This window comes from Rhododendron vialii, chromosome 8a (genome assembly GCF_030253575.1).
Source record: "Rhododendron vialii isolate Sample 1 chromosome 8a, ASM3025357v1".
In the NCBI taxonomy this organism is placed as follows: domain Eukaryota; kingdom Viridiplantae; phylum Streptophyta; class Magnoliopsida; order Ericales; family Ericaceae; genus Rhododendron; species Rhododendron vialii.
The window spans coordinates 31,434,687-31,451,244 of record NC_080564.1 but is presented as its reverse complement, the minus strand read 5'-3'; the positions used below and the strand labels follow the sequence as shown (position 1 = coordinate 31,451,244).

At 37.5% G+C, this 16,558-nt stretch overlaps 2 protein-coding genes across 4 annotated transcripts; one reads left to right on the top strand and one right to left on the bottom strand.

Annotated features, from left to right (window-relative positions):
* Positions 1-1,493: 1,493 nt before the first annotated feature.
* On the bottom strand, positions 1,494-2,735 carry LOC131335328 (F-box/kelch-repeat protein At1g57790-like). Its single transcript, XM_058370639.1, has one exon. The coding sequence runs from the start codon at positions 2,728-2,730 to the stop codon at positions 1,597-1,599; it is 1,134 nt and encodes a 377-aa protein (XP_058226622.1). The 5' UTR covers positions 2,731-2,735; the 3' UTR covers positions 1,494-1,596.
* Positions 2,736-11,506: 8,771 nt separating this feature from the next.
* On the top strand, positions 11,507-16,427 carry LOC131335325 (magnesium transporter MRS2-1-like). 3 transcript variants are annotated; one of them, XM_058370636.1, is made up of 8 exons: positions 11,508-11,721; positions 11,807-11,900; positions 12,062-12,233; positions 13,177-13,778; positions 14,439-14,567; positions 14,672-15,007; positions 15,252-15,299; positions 15,939-16,427. In XM_058370636.1, the coding sequence occupies exons 4-8, from the start codon at positions 13,188-13,190 to the stop codon at positions 16,167-16,169; spliced, it is 1,335 nt and encodes a 444-aa protein (XP_058226619.1). In that variant the 5' UTR covers positions 11,508-11,721; positions 11,807-11,900; positions 12,062-12,233; positions 13,177-13,187; the 3' UTR covers positions 16,170-16,427. The 3 variants fall into 3 exon arrangements, with proteins under 3 accessions (XP_058226620.1, XP_058226618.1, XP_058226619.1); XM_058370637.1 differs by lacking the exon at positions 12,062-12,233 and having other exon boundaries at positions 11,507-11,721; XM_058370635.1 differs by lacking the exon at positions 12,062-12,233 and having other exon boundaries at positions 11,507-11,900.
* The last annotated feature ends 131 nt before the right edge of the window (positions 16,428-16,558 follow it).

Sequence of the window (16,558 nt, the reverse complement as noted above, 5' to 3'; positions counted from 1 at the left end):
AAATGGAGTGTTTGGATCGGCCACCTAAACATGTCGAATGCCGTTGATTCTCGCGTAGGCCCACTCGGATTTTTTTTTTAGAATTTTTGGACGGCTTTGATCAGCCGTCCGGTGGCCAGAGTGGGCCCGGCGGGGCATCAGGATTCCGATAGGAATTCCCCGGCCGGGAACTGTAGCTTTACTGTTTGGGAAAATGACGGCCAAGGACGTGTTTGATAATTAATACCCTCCAAAGATATTTTCAGCATTAACAAATATTCTCAAATGTTCTCAGCATGTTCTTGGCGGGTATTAATTATCAAAACACGTTCTGGGGCCGTTATTTTTCCTATCCTTTTTCTCTCCTAGTCCTCCTCGCAACCGTTATTTGTGGGCTCTAAACAGGGGAGAAAACAAATATGACCCGTTCCCGGGAAGCCCAATGCAATGCAAGAAAATATTGACCGTAAATTCTTGACCAGCTGACTTGGTGAAACAAGCCAATAGGAGTTGCTACTAGCTAGAGTACCCAGAAAAATAAACTTGAAAATAGTCGCGCCAGTTGATACAGGCCAGAATTTAAGCTGAAATTAAGACTCCGTTTGATGATTAGCCGTATTTTACTAACTCTAGTTACTGGGATATTGATATCCTAGAAAAAAAAGGGTGTTCTCAGCTTATGTTTTTTATCGGACTACTATATTCCTGAAAATCAGGATTAGCATATGAGTTGAGACGCACAAGGCAGTTGGCTTAAGCCCCCAAATTTAGGTTCAAAATTAGAGTTCCATGGCCCCGACTAGTTGCACGGGAAAAGATGTGAAAATTAGCTTTTCTAACTTTTTGAGTGTTTAGTTCCCAAGAAATATATTTTTTTGGACAAACAACAGTTGCCAAAAAAGTTGTATGACCTACAACTTTAACTTTCTCGCTGGAAAATACTTTTCTGCAAAATAAGTTTTGCCAAAAGGAAATTTTTGATTTTCTTGCAATATTCCTTGTCCAGAGAACATACACGAAAAAAAAATTATTTTCCTTTACTTCAAGTCTTCAACTAACTTTAATTTTTCTAGGAATGTATTTCTCACGCAATTTTCCCAGCAGAGCTCAATCATATCATATATAGGTTTATGTTTTTTCAGAATTCTTAATTAAGGCGTAACATTCGTCCTAAGAATTCTAAATAAAACACTTATATCTAATTGAACTGATTTTTTTCATGAACTCAAAACAGTATTTTAAAAAAATAAGCAGTTTTGATCATTTTCATAGACCCAACTTTTGTGGGATTTGAGGTGGCCGGGCCCTCAAAAATCATATGTGCACAATTTCTGTGCAATGGCACAACTGATAAGTTTCCACTTTGATAATGGGAAAAATTACCCCGAGACCAAGAACGTACCAGGCGACTAATCAAAACATGGTTAATCAAAAATAGGTGAGCAAGCATATATGATACTATTCTACAAATTGCAGATGTCGTTTTATAAACTACTGTTCTATGGAGCCTATGCCCAAGAATTAACACGTCAAACTTGATTGGCCTACAAATTTTTGTATTCCATAAAACCAACCGAATTTTTGCCCATGTGAAAAATAAAAGGTACTCTCTCTTGATCATCCCACTGCCGATAGCCAGTTAAGCTCTCCTTCGCAATATATTTCAGTTCTTGGCTCAATCCAACAGCAGTGTAGCGATTCCTCCATTCCGTCAAAGTCCTTTCTAGAGAGGCGAGTACTCCCAAAAGATTCATACCGGTGGGTTGCTAGAGAGAAGAATACGCCATCCTTCCCAAGAAATCTCGGAAAATATATCTTGTTCTGCATTCCCTCTACTACTTTGGTGGCTGAAAAAGATACCGCATGACTCACAAACAACATTTTACTGCCCAAATCACGTACTCTTTCCCAAGCCATCTTTGAATCATCTAGAGTGTAAACAGAAACCCCTCTTCCTTTTTTCCCCACAAACACTGCCAATAGCTTCCCATCACACTCCATCAAATAACTTTCGTATAGAAAATGGCGGATTTTCTCAGGGTTTTGAATAGTTTTCCAGCAAAAATCCTTTGGATTAAACACCCCCAAGGTACCATCTTCACCCAAACAGTAAACAAGTTCATTGTAGAAAACTGGATTGGTGTGAGAATGGTGAAAATCATGTTCGCCTTTAATCTGATCCCCAGTCCACTTTTCCTCACCCCGAGAAATGGCTGAAAATCTAACGTGGTCAAAAAAGGCATATATACCAAAGACCAGGCATTCCGAGGAGGTTGGAGCACAAGAGAAGGATATAGCATTGAAATTGTAGTGGTGAGGTAGATTCGGGAGGTCAATTTTGCCTTTGGTGAAGGGGTTAAAGAAGAAGACAGAGTGTTTGCCTCTAGACATAAGCAACCAACCATCCTTGGAGCAGCGAAGCAATGCACCAGATAACTCAGGAATGTCCATCCGGTAAGTGTCTTTGTACAACGGGTGGAAAAAATTCAGTTCCATTTTTTTCAATCCGCGGTAAAGCATGAGCCACTGAGATTGGGGAATTGGGCATTGAGTTGGACATGGCACTGGTAAGGAAGGAACTAACTTCCATTTCTTGCAGACGATACGAAACCTTTCGTAGTCACCAAGAAAGAGACGTGATAAGAACAAGCTCAAAATCTCAGTTGGAAGAGCAGTCCAATCTCTGATCTGCTCTTCCACGGATGTCTCCTCTAGCTCTGGCGTCTTCTGCCCTAATAACTTCCCATCCATTCCCATCTCCTACAATAAATGATAGAAAAACTAAGAGAATGAACTTTCTTTCTGGAGTTCGCAATGGTAAACTAATTAAAGGAAAAAAAATTCAACAATTAGCTTTACGATCTCTTTAGAAATTGCCAGTGGCTAGCTAGGTAAGTAGATATCGAAATACTTGAATCTCCAATGAGTCATGCTACGTTCACTCTATTTCAAACGCACCAACTGATGACATGCGGTAAAACAATCTATTTTAGTGATTCATGTTGTTTATTTTGTAGAAGTAATACACAAAAGATTCATGCAAAACGCATATTATAACTTGCGCAAAAACTCAGATTGATCAGACATCCATAAGTGCATGATTCAAATCAATTGACGAACGGCGAGAATTATAACTATCTATTTTTCCCGAGACAAATTCAAAATTTTCCAATTGCTACCAAAGTTTGATTGAACTGATTTTTGGCACAAGTAATATGCATGTTGAAACCTACAAAATTAATCATTGCAATCGTTAACATAGATTGTGCAATTACGTGGGGTGTTTGAGAGGTTTGTTAGTTGTATTACCCAACAATAAAAGAAAAAAAGGAATGGTAAGCATAGGAAATTTTTTTTTAAAAAAAAAAGAGCACAAAATATAGTCCATGTGTATATCTGTGCTGTGAATTTTGTTCAAACCATAAACCCACGTAATCTCAAATCACGAGATTCGGAAGAACAAATAATTGAAGCTTTGACGTACGAGTCGCAATTTTTTACTATCAACAAAATCATGCAAGGATACAGGATTAGAAGAAGAAAATCTGCAATTAACTAAGACTAGAGATTACCTCCTTCATTCGGAACCACTCCCTTTCTCTTAGCACGGTCCCCAATATATTTTTCCTTACGTTGAGTCAGGAATAGAATTGTACTCTCTCACTATATCTTTTTTGTATATATATATATATATAAGTGCTCCGTAAATAAGTTTCCCTCTTTTTCCAAATTGTTTGTTCAGTTCCGATGTTTATTCTGTTTCCTATTCTCCTTTTCCCTTTCCAACTCAAAAAGGTAAGAATAGTGATTATCACAGTTCTTCATCTTTATAACTATTCTATTATTATTACGATGAAAAAGTTTCGCCAATAAAAAACTGAGTAAATCAAAGAAAATATTGTTATTTTTTATGTTAAAATTTTATTAAAAATAGAGTATTGATGTAGGACAAAAGTGAGGAGTTTCTATATTTTTATTTTATTGCTTTAGAACAAGATTTTGACTAGTAATATTTTTGTTTAAGTTAGAATTATTAACATTTCGTATTCGATTTGATTTTTACCTTTATTAGGATTATAGGTCTACAAGAATTAAAAGTTTATTTTAATTAATTAGAAAATATCTTTTCTTTAATGGCGCTTGTAAAAAGGGTTGTAACCTATTCAATTATTAAACTTTTTCATCTATAATATTCAAAGTTTTCTCTATATATTTCCGTGTGCTCTGGACTCGAGTATGTATCTCTTTTGGATTAGTATGCAAACTTATCTCTTCGCGAATTTCACACTCCTCTTTTTGATAATCACCCTCATTTTTTTATTGAGTGAAACCCCCCTCTTCACACTAGTCAAATATTGGGGGTGACTATTCGCAGTCCTGTATTTTCTCCCTTAGTTTGTTAAAAATTTTCAATTATACTCGACAGTTAGTTACCGAAATTGAGATACATTTTCAGCATACAATTACTGCAATATAATATTTTTTTCAATAGTTATTTACTGAAAATGTATGTTCGGCAATTGTTTACCGAAGGTTGAACATATTTTCGACATGTAGTTACCAAAATATAATTTTATTTTCAACAGTTATTTACCAAAATGTTATGTATGATTATTTTCAACAACTATTTGCCGAAATGTAGTGGGTTAAGGGAAAAAATATGAGGCTGCGAATAGTCACCCCCAAAATTAATTACCAAAGATAAAGGTTTCCTAGTTCCGATAGGATAGGATTTCTCATACATATATACTATATAAAACCATTGGCTGGGCTCCGCACTTGAGCAACCCGTCTCTCAAGGAAAATAAAGAGGTAACCAACCCCCACCCTCATTTTTTTTGTCTTATTATATGTGAATTTACATGATTAATTAGCCTTTCACGAGTAAATTCTATTACACTTGGGGGGATAATATTGTAAATGCACATCACAAGATGACAAAAAAACAAGTGTAATTATGAAAGAGGGGTGTGAAAAGCAATTACCAAAACCTAGTATCAAAATTAATTACCAAACAGAACCAATTCAATAATTTTTCTTTGTCTCTTTTCACTCATTACTTTCAAAAATTTCATTCAAAGAATCAAAAACCAAACCAAACAAAACCAATGTCTAATTTAATAAGTTAAAAAATAAGTACTTATTTTACTTAGTAGAACATGGTCTAAACCGTTGAAATTGAAGTTCTTCCCTTTGGAGACTCTCTCTCTCTGTGATTGGTTTAAGGGTTGAGCACAACTGTTCTAATTCGCGTGGTTATGATTTGATGTTGTGATACTATTTGGGTTCGAGTTTTAGCGTTAATAAATTGTAAGATTCGATAATTTCAAAATTAATCGGTAGTACGAAGATGCTGCGCGCATGTTAGGTAGACAATGGGACCAATTAAATTCTTTCGGACCACATTATAGATGCAAAAAACTTTTGGGTCATTGTAATTTTTTGTTTTCTAATTCACAATCATCCAGCAAAATTCGTAACTTTACACAATTTTTCAGTTTTCGGGAGAGACTAGATATATGAAGAAAAGAGAGAATGGCACGAGTTTAATTACACGACATTAGATGTTATTCAACTTCTTTGAAGTACTATATAAACCAATTTGTGCACAGGGTATACGTTCACTTGAACAGGAGACCACCATAGTCTCCCGATGAGTGAACAAAATAAATGTGCAATTACTTTCAGTGTTTGGCAAACAAATTTTAATTCACTGATTCTGTCTCTTTAGCAGGCGGAAAAGACAATTTTTTAAATGGCAATGGCAATGGCAATGGCAACAACAACATTTCCTATTCCGCATCCTCGGCATGTCATCAACCATGGAGAGAAACGGTCAAGGCTACTCCACTCAAACTTTAGTCGACATAGCACAAGATCACTACGCCGTGGTGAGCATCCCAAAGATGCTGAACAAGAGAATTTGTACTTGTGCTCACGGATGGCTAGTATTGTTTGATTTTACATCTGATGACTGCTTTCTATTGAATCCTGTTTCTATAGAGAAAATCATGCTTCCAGAGCTGCCACCAGCCCTTTCGTTCGACACTTACATTCTGCCAGCACTCCCGACTGATCCTGAATGTGTCGTCATTCTGATGACCGAAAGTCATGCCCTCTTTCTTTGGCTTGGCGAAAGCAAGTGGACCGAACAATACTTGAGATCTGAGCGGGAAGTTTTCGGACAAGCTACCGTGTGCGGAAGGAAGATTTACAGGCTTGCTCCAGGCAGAACTCTAGTGACAGTGAAGGTTGTTGGATCAAAATTGGTTGTTATAGAACTAGGGGCCGAGGAATTACCAAACGAAGCAATCCCAGAGGCATTCCAAATTTTCTATGATATAGTTGAATCTTGTGGGGAGCTGTTTGGTGTGGTCAAGTATTACCAGGGAGGGACTTCGAAGATAAGAGAGGTTGAAATTTACAAGTTGGATTTTTCAAGATTGGCATGGACAAAGGTAGAAAGCTTGGGAAATCGAGCATTTTTATTGAGTGGGACTACTTGCAACTTTTCTTGCTCAACAACAACAGCGGAATCAAGGGTCAAACAGAACTGCATTTATTTTAAACGATAGGGACTTGTATGTGTTTGATATGGAAAATTATAGCATCTCGTTCTCCACCCCTTGTCCTGTTAAAAGTAACTTGTCACAACCTAGATGGGTAATGCCTGCAGCTGCTAGTATATAAATGTCATGATTAATTGATTATGTACATTTCGTTCAAATAATTTTAAATCTTATCAATTATATCCTTATTATAACACTATTAGATTGTGATGACGAGTTCAGGAGCCCCACACACATAAAGCCCTTGCAGCGACAACTAGTACCCCACCCAATTCCCAATTTTGTCTTCCTGGAGTTGAATCAATCTTCAAACCTTGCAATCATCAATCAATGGCGCAGACTAGAAAGTCGTGGAAGACTATAACCATGAAACTAATTAAGAAAGTGGTTAAAGTGAAGCCAAATTCGTATCCCAAAGGCTGGAAATGCACCAATAATGACAAGAAATCCACCGGTGTTAATCTAAGTAGAAAATGCACTCATGGAGATTGGAGATTTTATTATATAACTTTATCCATAACACATAATAACTAAAAAATACATAACGCTATTGTTTGTTTGTTTGTTGATTCCTAATGTTTTTCATTAATTTCAATAGGAAAGCAGGCAGGGAAGAATAAATCAAAAGCGAAGTGACTCATAATCGGTCGATACAATAATATTGGTTTCGTTCGCTATTTGTTTGTTTGTTGAACTCAACGTTGCGATGGTAATATTATAGTCACAAAGTACGAGTACGTGTTACCCCTGTGTTGGTTGGGCAAGAATGCAGAGGGCATATAGAGCTTCGATTTGACTATTGAGGCATTGGTCATCTCCAATTTGGAGTCGAGTCGAGGGTGACAACCCCGTGGCCTATTGGTTGTGGCTTTAGCATATTACATTCTACTATGTTTTGTGAACTTGCGAAATCATATGAAACATCTTGGAGCTATTTTTCCCTTCATGGAATGCTTGGTCTTTCTATCAACTATCAAGCTCACTTTTAGCCTTTAGGTGGGAATGATTTTGACGCCGCATGGATTTCATCAAGGTTTTTGGGCAATGGGTTTTATGGGAAACTCAAGGACTGCACACACGCTTCAGATGTGGGGGTATTTTCTAGGGGAAAAAAGGAAGAGGCAGAGTGCAATTTATAGATGTGTGAACTCCACTCTCCCCTTCTTTGTCCGTCCTTCAGTGAGCTTCCTTTTCCTTTTTAAAAATATTTTACAATTTTTTTGGGGAATTGTTCTAGTAGCTTGAGGACTTCCCTCCTTGTAACCTTACTTTTATTTACTTGAACTTTTTAACCTTTCACTTTTTTCCCCTGTAGGCTTCTAAATCGCTTAAGGTTCTGCCAATTTTCTGGAAATCTGATCTTACAAACACTAGAACAGCATTAATGAGGTCACTTTACAAATCTGATATTTCGACTTTCTTCATCAACCGGAATATCACTTTACAAACGGTGTTACTGTCAACCCAACCCCTCCACCGCAAATGCCACCCATGCATAGTTTTCAATTTTTCTTTCTCAACTCTGTGTTTCTTGCTAAGTAACCACGACATTAATGAGGTCACCGTTGAACATGAGAGCATTTTATAATTCAATTAAATTTTTTTAAGTGACTGTAAAAAGAAACTTGATATGGAGGGAAGTATCTTGTTTTTCAATCGATAGAAGAGACTATTTATAGAATATATGAAGTACAAAGTACAAATTCAGAACACTACATCAATTATGAGAGTTCATGAGGCAACTAAGTCCAATAATTAAAGAAAAGAACACTCATACACAGATAGGAAAATTCGAACTCCTAACTTTTTAGTAAAATACAAGAGTCCCGATCAACTGAGTTAGCCCCAATTGATTGATATGGAGGGAACTCTAGAGAATGGTCGAAAGTGATGAGAAAAGAAAATATCTTGCACATACAACCCATTCATGGGAGGTTGTCTATTTAATTTGTTTTCTTGGGAAAAGGACAAAGAAGTTTATACTTTCTCATGAAACTAGTAACATACAAATTGAACTTCCAATTTATGATTCTTTCCTAATGAATTACTCATTAAAAACTTATGAAATTTTAAGTAGAGGTTTACTAAAACCATAATTTTTGTCGGTGATTTTTTCATGGTAACAGGAAAAATCCAAAATATATTGGGTGCTTAATTAGGTCCACAAAATCTTTAGGAGAGTACAAATACTGAATGTCTTAAGCAAAAGAACTGATGCTACACACACAGCAATCTGTGCACAGATTGTGCAAAGATTTTGTTGTGAGGCCCACCACGGGTCCCACACAAATCATCCAAGTCGTTCATTAAATGTAAAACATTTTTTCAAGGGTCCCCGTAAAAAATAAGCTCAATCCAATACCTATAGGTGCTTCATCCAACCATCTAACTTTTCATTCAGATTTTCGGATAATGAAAAGTTATACGATTGGATCGAGCATCTATAGGTATCGGATTGAGATTATTTTTTACGGGAACTCTTGAAAAAATATTTTACATTTAATGAACGGCTCGAATGATTTGTGTGGGACCCGTGGTGGGCCCCACAACAAAATCTGTGCACAATCTGTGCACAGATTGTATGTGTGTGTAGACTTTCTGTAAGCAAAATACCCTTGGAACTCACGAATTAAAGTAAGTGGAAAATTTTTCAGCGCCGGGTGGTTACCACGTGCATGGTGCCCGCTTAATACATCCGAGCTATCCATTGCGTTTCTGGACGGATCGAATTTGGAGAGAGAAAAATAAGAGAGAAAGTGTTGGGGTCAAAGGAAAGAGAGAGAGTTTCAATCCAAGACGTCTAAAAGTGTATTGGACGGTCCGAATATGCCGAATGGGTACCACGTGGGATATACCCACCCGCACCGAAAAATTTCTCTAAGTAAGGGGAGCCGCGAAATCACAGTCACAGGGTAATGTTGCTAAAGTCAAAGTTTGAAAATTAGTTACTTTATTAAATTTCTTTGTTATCTAAATTACGACCTTTACCACCTTCTTTATCGAAAACGCTTCCGACACATACATTTTTTACACAGATTTTTCACAAATGTTTTGTGGGGCCCACTATGGGGTCCCAAAAAATAATCCGACCCATTCATTAATTTTATAATATTTTTTCAAGTGACCCCGTAAAAAATCAGCTTAATAATATATGTCTAAGTACTTGATCCAATCTTACAACTTTTCATTCAGAATTCTATTCGGGATTCTGAATGAAAAATTAGACCATTAGATTAAGCACTTACACATATTCTATTGAGCTTATTTTTTATGGGGTCTCTTGAAAAAATGTTTTAAAATTAATTAACGGATTGGATCATTTGCTTAGGACCCAAAAGTGGCCCCACAAAAAGTCTGTATAAAATCTGTGTAAAAAAGATCTGTGTCGCTAGAACGGTTCCTTGTTTATTCTAGCCATAAAAGTCATTCTTTTTGTGAACTAAAACTTTGCGTTAAAACAAATAAAATAACTAATGATACATCCTCCGTATTTTTGAAGAATGACAAGAAATTCACAATTAGACGATAACAAAGTCAGTTAGAGTGTACATACAAACGAATCCATCGCAAGTTGCTATTATGTTAACAAGAACATATATTTAATCCATCCAGTAAAACATCTAGTACTGACCAAATACACAAACAGTCATTCCGTCGAAAATCGTTGCCGATGAGAAATCGAAAAGACATACGTACCGGCTAAGGATGACTATGCGGGGTCCTGATGGAAATATGCGTGCAACATGAGGGTGATAAGTTACATAAAGTGGTGCCGATAGCGATAATTAAGCTGCCACCCCCAAAAGGAATTTTATCCGTAACCAACCAAGACCGATAACGTTGCATATGCATCAACCAGTTTTGGGCATGCGTTGATAGGAAATAACACTGCCTACAAGCAAAGATCAGATCAGAAGGTTAAAGACCAGAGCACATTACTTTTTTGATTTTTTTTGATCTTCAGAGCACATTACTTGGCAAACACATATTATGCAAACAAAGAAGTCGAAAGGCAGACAAGAAAGGGTGTTAACAATCGTAACTAATTCAGGAATATCCGATGGAAATCTAGACCATTTATTCAAAAAAATTAAGCAGAAGTACAAGTATAGTTCCTCTATCCTTTCTAGATCGTCCAAGTTGTTACAATCGCCGCACTCCTCGTTCATTGATCCCAATCGTTCATTAATCTTTTTCTTTTTTTTTTGTATCCAATTGATTCTACAAGGCAAAGTATCAGCGCAGAAAATAAATAAATTTGCAGTGCATCTATAACCATCCCATTTGGTCCATTTTTAAGACTTTTCTTTCTCCTAGCTCGTAGGTTTCGGAGATTTTGAGCGAATAGGAATCTGAGTCGGCCCCGTAAGAAAGTATGAAAGGAACACTAAAATGGAAGACAAATAGCTAGGATTCCATTGTTGTGAACCAATACAAGATGCCGTCCATACCTAGGGAGTTTGGCCAAATGGGCATTATAAAATATAATAAGTGCATGTCTTCCATAAGGTCACATATTTGAATATCGCAGAGGCCAAACATTTCAAACCTCGAGGTCACTGGAGATTTTGTCTGGTCGTTAACTTCATGGCCCAAAAAATTGAAATTAATCGAAGTGCACGTAAGCTGGTCTGAATATCTCCGGTATTAAAAAAAACAAAAACAGCCAGTCTGTAATCCATTTAACCTTAATACATAGGTAATCTAATCATGAAACTCTAACCGTATGATGAATTCAGACCATTTAGCTGGGCCTGAGTGAGCCCACAACAAGAGAACTGGACCGCCCAGCCCCACTTTCTTTCTTTTTTGAAAATGCCCCAGCCCCACTTGAATCACTGCAAATAATCACCAAAAAAATTACTGTAACTACTTTAATCAGAAACAGATGATTGAGAATTGAGATAGTACTGTAGTAATGATATGTTTCAATTTCCCAAAGAACTAAAAAAACAGATGATTGTTTGTTTTTTCAAACTCTGACTACTTCGACCAATAACTTGCGGAGCGCGCGAGCTCTCTCTCTCTCTCTCTCTCTCTCTCTCCAACCCCCTTATGTCTGGTATCTGATTCTGCCTTTAATTCTGTATCTGGGTTTCTTTTTTCTTTTTTTTTTGGTCAAACGGAATAGTGTATCTGGGTTTCGATTCGTCTCCGATTCATGCACAATCAGGTATAACATTCATATATGTATATGTTAAATAAGAGTCTATGGTATGCGTGAGTACTGGTTCAAGAATCCTGTTTTCGTTTGCAAGTCCTTGGACCATCCGACGCTTCATCGACGGCGGAAATTTGAGTCCTGTGGCCCACTGTAGTCGGAAGCCCTAATTTGCTCGTTGGAATTCGGAGGTAACTTATGATCTTTGTTTAGAACACTTTTTTTTTTTTTGTTTTGATAAGTGAAAAAAAGAAGCTTGATTAAGAAATGCATAGGGCAGTTCTTGTATTGATCTTATCGGACGTGTATGTATAGGGTAATTCTGAAGTGCTTTTTTTTTTATTATAACCAGGTGTCCGGCCAGCTTACGTGCACCTCAACTGATCCACAACTAGTTCTGAAGTGCATTTAGTTGGGTTTACAGTTCTGGTTGTCAATAGAATTCAATTGATTGAGAAACTAGTGGGCACAAGTTCTTTGCTGGTTGAGGCAAAAAGCTTCTTTGTCTGAATTGAACTCTTTATGTGAGTATTGGCCTATTGGGTTTTTTTCGCGGTTGTTCCTTCGCAGCTTGTAACCTTTTTGTTTCGATAGGGAAAAAGTTACTTTGTCTGAATTGAACCCTTTAAGCAACTCCACCCATGTGCCATTTTGGTTGTCAAAGCCAAATTTGGCAAGTTAAAGCGGTAATCTACTGATAATAAGTCAAATTTGCTGTCAAAAAAATGGTAAAGCTGTCTATGGTGCCAAATTTGCCAGCTAGGTTTGGCTTTGCTATATATACCAGATCATCTAGGCCAAGAGACCTGCATCAAAAAATGGGATGAGTTTAATCGAAATTTTTTGGATTTGAATTTGTGCCAAATAGCACAAAGCTGGTGCAGCTATTTTTGTACTTTTTGACATTGTAGGGTGCCGTAAAATGGCACCAACAGGTGCACTGTTCTTACGTGAGTATGGGTGTTTGTCACGGTTTTCCAATTGCATCTTATAACCTCTTCGTTTTATAATTTGCTATAGCTTTCTATTTTCTACTACTTATAAAGACTATAGGCCAAAAACATCTCTAGTAACACCGTAATTGACTAATTAGAAAAGAGTCATTTCAATGTAGTAACAGTAGTATTGAAGCTATACATTCTCACCTTTACAAAAGCCAACTCTGCTTATTGACTCTACTCCCAGTAACAATCCTCATGTTATCCTCTCCTAAAATAGAAATTAGGTAATATTTCATAAGGTTCACGTTGCCCAAATGCAAATGAAATGCATGAACATACATAACTCAACCCTGTATCTCTACGATCTATGAATTTCTGTAACTAAAATGCTGGGAATCCTTACGTGAGTTCTGACCGGTTGGGGGGAAGAGCTTCTTTATTTGAATTTAGGGCTTATGTGAATATGAGTGTTTGTTACTTATGGAACTCCTCATGTCTAATTTTTCATGTCTTTGGTTTCTGGCAGCCCTCCTTTTAATGCCAGACCTTAAAGAACGTCTGCTCCCACCAAAGCCTGCGTCAGCTATAAATCTCAGAGACCCATCTTATCGACCTTCTGCCTCTGGACGCCAACCTTTTCACGGTGTGGATTTTCTTGGCCTGAAAAAGCGCGGCCAAGGACCTCGATCATGGATTCGTGTTGATGCACTTGGAAACTCCCAAGTCATTGAAGTTGACAAGTTCACTATGATGCGCCGTTGTGATCTTCCTCACCGCGATTTACGCCTGCTTGATCCTCTATTCGTTTACCCTTCAACAATCCTTGGAAGAGAAAAGGCCATTGTTGTAAATTTAGAGCAGATTCGGTGTATTATCACAGCTGATGAGGTTTTCATCTTGAATTCGCTTGATAACTACGTATTGCAGTATGTGGTGGAGCTGGAACGGCGACTGAAAACTGCAGGGGCGCATGAGGTTTGGCAGTCAGAAGGTACTGACTTGAGCAGGAGGAGAGGAAGTAGGAGTTTCGACAATATGTTTGGGAGCATGTCACCTGATTACTTGCCCTTTGAGTTTAGGGCTCTTGAAGTTGCTTTGGAGTCTGCCTGTACATTTCTTGATTCTCAGGTGCGTACCCGAGGAGAACCAGCAAATTACAGGAGACTTCAATGTCAAATTGGTGTTTACCATTACTAGACAATTTTCACCTTTTAGAAGGCATTTTTTAGTTTGCTAAAGCCTCTGTTCTCATGTTGAAAGGATGACATCATGCTCCCCAACAACTTAGCATAGAGGGCATCTTTCAAACTGAATGAGTTTTGGTTTTTTTTTTTCCCCCCATAAATGGACTTCCAGCAAAATTTTCATGTTCCTATGGGAGGGTATAATAATGCTTAGTTTTACAGCACACAAGATCTTTCATAACCACCAAAGAAAATTTTCAAGTGTAGTGATGGTAGTGCAATGCATCATCATGCAGGTCTAGATTGTGTAATCATAGGAAGTCTCCTTCTGCTTGTTTTGGAAAATTCATACAAAGAATAGTTCACTTAGGAGTTCGCTTATCCGTGTATGCCGATATGATGGTCATGCTTATGGTTATGGATTTGATTGATATTGCTCAATTACTTACACTTTCTAAAATAGAAAGGCATTAGTAATCTACCCTTTTATCTGGCGAATTGCTGCTTTCCTTGCTCTGGTGAAGATATTATTACTCAATTTCCATTCCTCTGATTCAAAATCTGGTTACTGACTCAATAGTTTTTGAATTTCCGACTTACTCAGGCAGCAGAATTAGAAATTGAAGCATATCCTCTGCTAGACGAATTTACATCGAAGATCAGTACCTTAAATTTGGAACGTGTGCGCCGACTGAAAAGCAGACTTGTTGCCTTAACTCGGCGAGTTCAGAAGGTTTCACGTTTTTCTAGTCAATTATAGTGTATTACGCAAACAAATGGTTGCAGATCTCTCATTTTTGTTCTGAGTCTTGAATTTTAATAATCCTCTTAATACAGGTTAGAGATGAGATAGAGCAGCTGATGGATGATGATGGAGATATGGCTGAAATGTATCTCACTGAAAAGAAAAGGCGAACAGAATCAGTTTTCGGTGGTGATCAATCTCTAATGGGGTACCGATCAACTGATGGTATGCAGACTGCGTCTGCTCCTGTTTCTCCTGTTCCTTCACCTCCAGAGAGTAGAAAGCTTGAGAAAAGCTTGAGCATTGTTAGAAGCCAACATGAGAGCATTAGGAGTACTGAAAGTACTACAGAAAGTATTGAAGAACTGGAAATGTTGTTGGAGGCTTATTTTGTTGTCATTGACAGCACCCTCAACAAGTTGACATCAGTCCGTACCTACCCTATCGACTTGCTTTTCTGTCTTATATCCTTTAGGCTGTATTTGGATGAAGTATGTCGGTATGTGGAAAGGAAAAGGGATATGAAATAGAAATGGAAAAGGAGCTGACGGCTCACTATGTTTATCTTCTTCCACTTTCCATTTCCGTAACATGACCCAAGTCCTTGATTCGAATACAACCTTAATTATGGTGGAAGCAGTTTCCTCAATCTGTTTGTTTCCTTCATTTCAGCTAAAGGAGTACATTGACGACACTGAAGATTTCATTAACATTCAGCTGGTATGTGTCCTTGGCTTAAAAACAATTGATATGAGTGGTGTGGAGTATGTTCGAATAAACCAACACAAGACAAACCCAGTTTGGTGTAGCTTTGCTAATCAGCTTGGTCAAAATCATGATATTATTCTATAGCTAAATGACTTTTTAACTAGTAAAATGTACTGGGTGGTTACTACCCTCTAAGTCCGAAGTCATAAACTTTTGAGTTTTTGCATGGGTGTACCAACAAAAACGCTTTGTTTGTATGGGTTGATTTCTAATGAAGTAGGAGGTAAACTGCAGGCGTAAATCAAATAGAATATTATTCTTTAGTGAAGGATTAAATATAGACCGTGAAGATGCCCAATACGTAAGTACAAACTTGAGTTAAATGTTATACTTCTTGTACAAGTGATGCTAATAAACCATTCATTTCAAACCCATAAACCCCAAGCAACCTGGGATTGTATCGGGTGTTTCTGTTTTCAGTATCTGGTGTTTCTGTTTTCAGTATCTGGTGTTTCAGTTTTCAAGTAGCCAAACACAAACATCACTAGGATTCTCCCCTTCAAGGTTCATATGATGAATTTTGTCACAATCTAGGAGAGCGTATCTGAACTTTGAACATTCGTGGGCATATTTTGTTTTGGCCTTTTCCAGGATAATGTTCGAAACCAGCTTATACAATTCGAGCTGCTGCTCACAACTGCGACATTTGTCGTTGCCATCTTCGGAGTGGTAGCAGGGATATTTGGCATGAATTTCACAATTTCATGGTTTGATGTCCCGGGTGCATTCAAGTGGGTCCTGATAGTCACGGGAGTAACTGGGGCTGTCATATTTTCTTCATTCTTGTGGTTTTTCAGGTATAGAAGATTAATGCCGCTATAGACGGAGAAGGAAATTGCAGTTACTCCGAACGCACAACTGATGGATATACATGTATTATTGTTGTCATCATTTACTTGGGTACTTTAGACGAAAGGGAAGATAGGGAATGAAAATTTGACTCCCTTGAGAGAGATTCTTTTTATATGATTGGAGTCGCATAATTTGGTTGTATAGAATCTTTCCTGGTTGGCTTCCTCTTGTTTTCTGTAAATTGAAAGATTTTCCTCAATGTGTATAAGACTTCAAGTCCTCGACGAATTTGCCTCTCCTTAGCTTGACCTTCTCTCTTATATAGCATATGGGAAATATAACAATAAGTATTGGAAATTTCCCAGTGGGGACTTGTTTGAATTTTTAAGTACAGTATGAAATGAAATCCATGTTCATTT

Excerpts from the sequence above, each read along its gene's own strand:
- LOC131335328 (XM_058370639.1), bottom strand. The coding sequence starts at position 2,730 with ATGGATGGGAAGTTATTAGGGCAGAAGACGCCAGAGCTAGAGGAGACA.
- LOC131335325 (XM_058370637.1), top strand. The coding sequence starts at position 13,188 with ATGCCAGACCTTAAAGAACGTCTGCTCCCACCAAAGCCTGCGTCAGCT. Across the intron at positions 14,568-14,671 it reads TAACTCGGCGAGTTCAGAAG|GTTAGAGATGAGATAGAGCA; the intron begins GTTTCACGTTTT and ends CTCTTAATACAG. Across the intron at positions 15,008-15,251 it reads CCCTCAACAAGTTGACATCA|CTAAAGGAGTACATTGACGA; the intron begins GTCCGTACCTAC and ends CCTTCATTTCAG.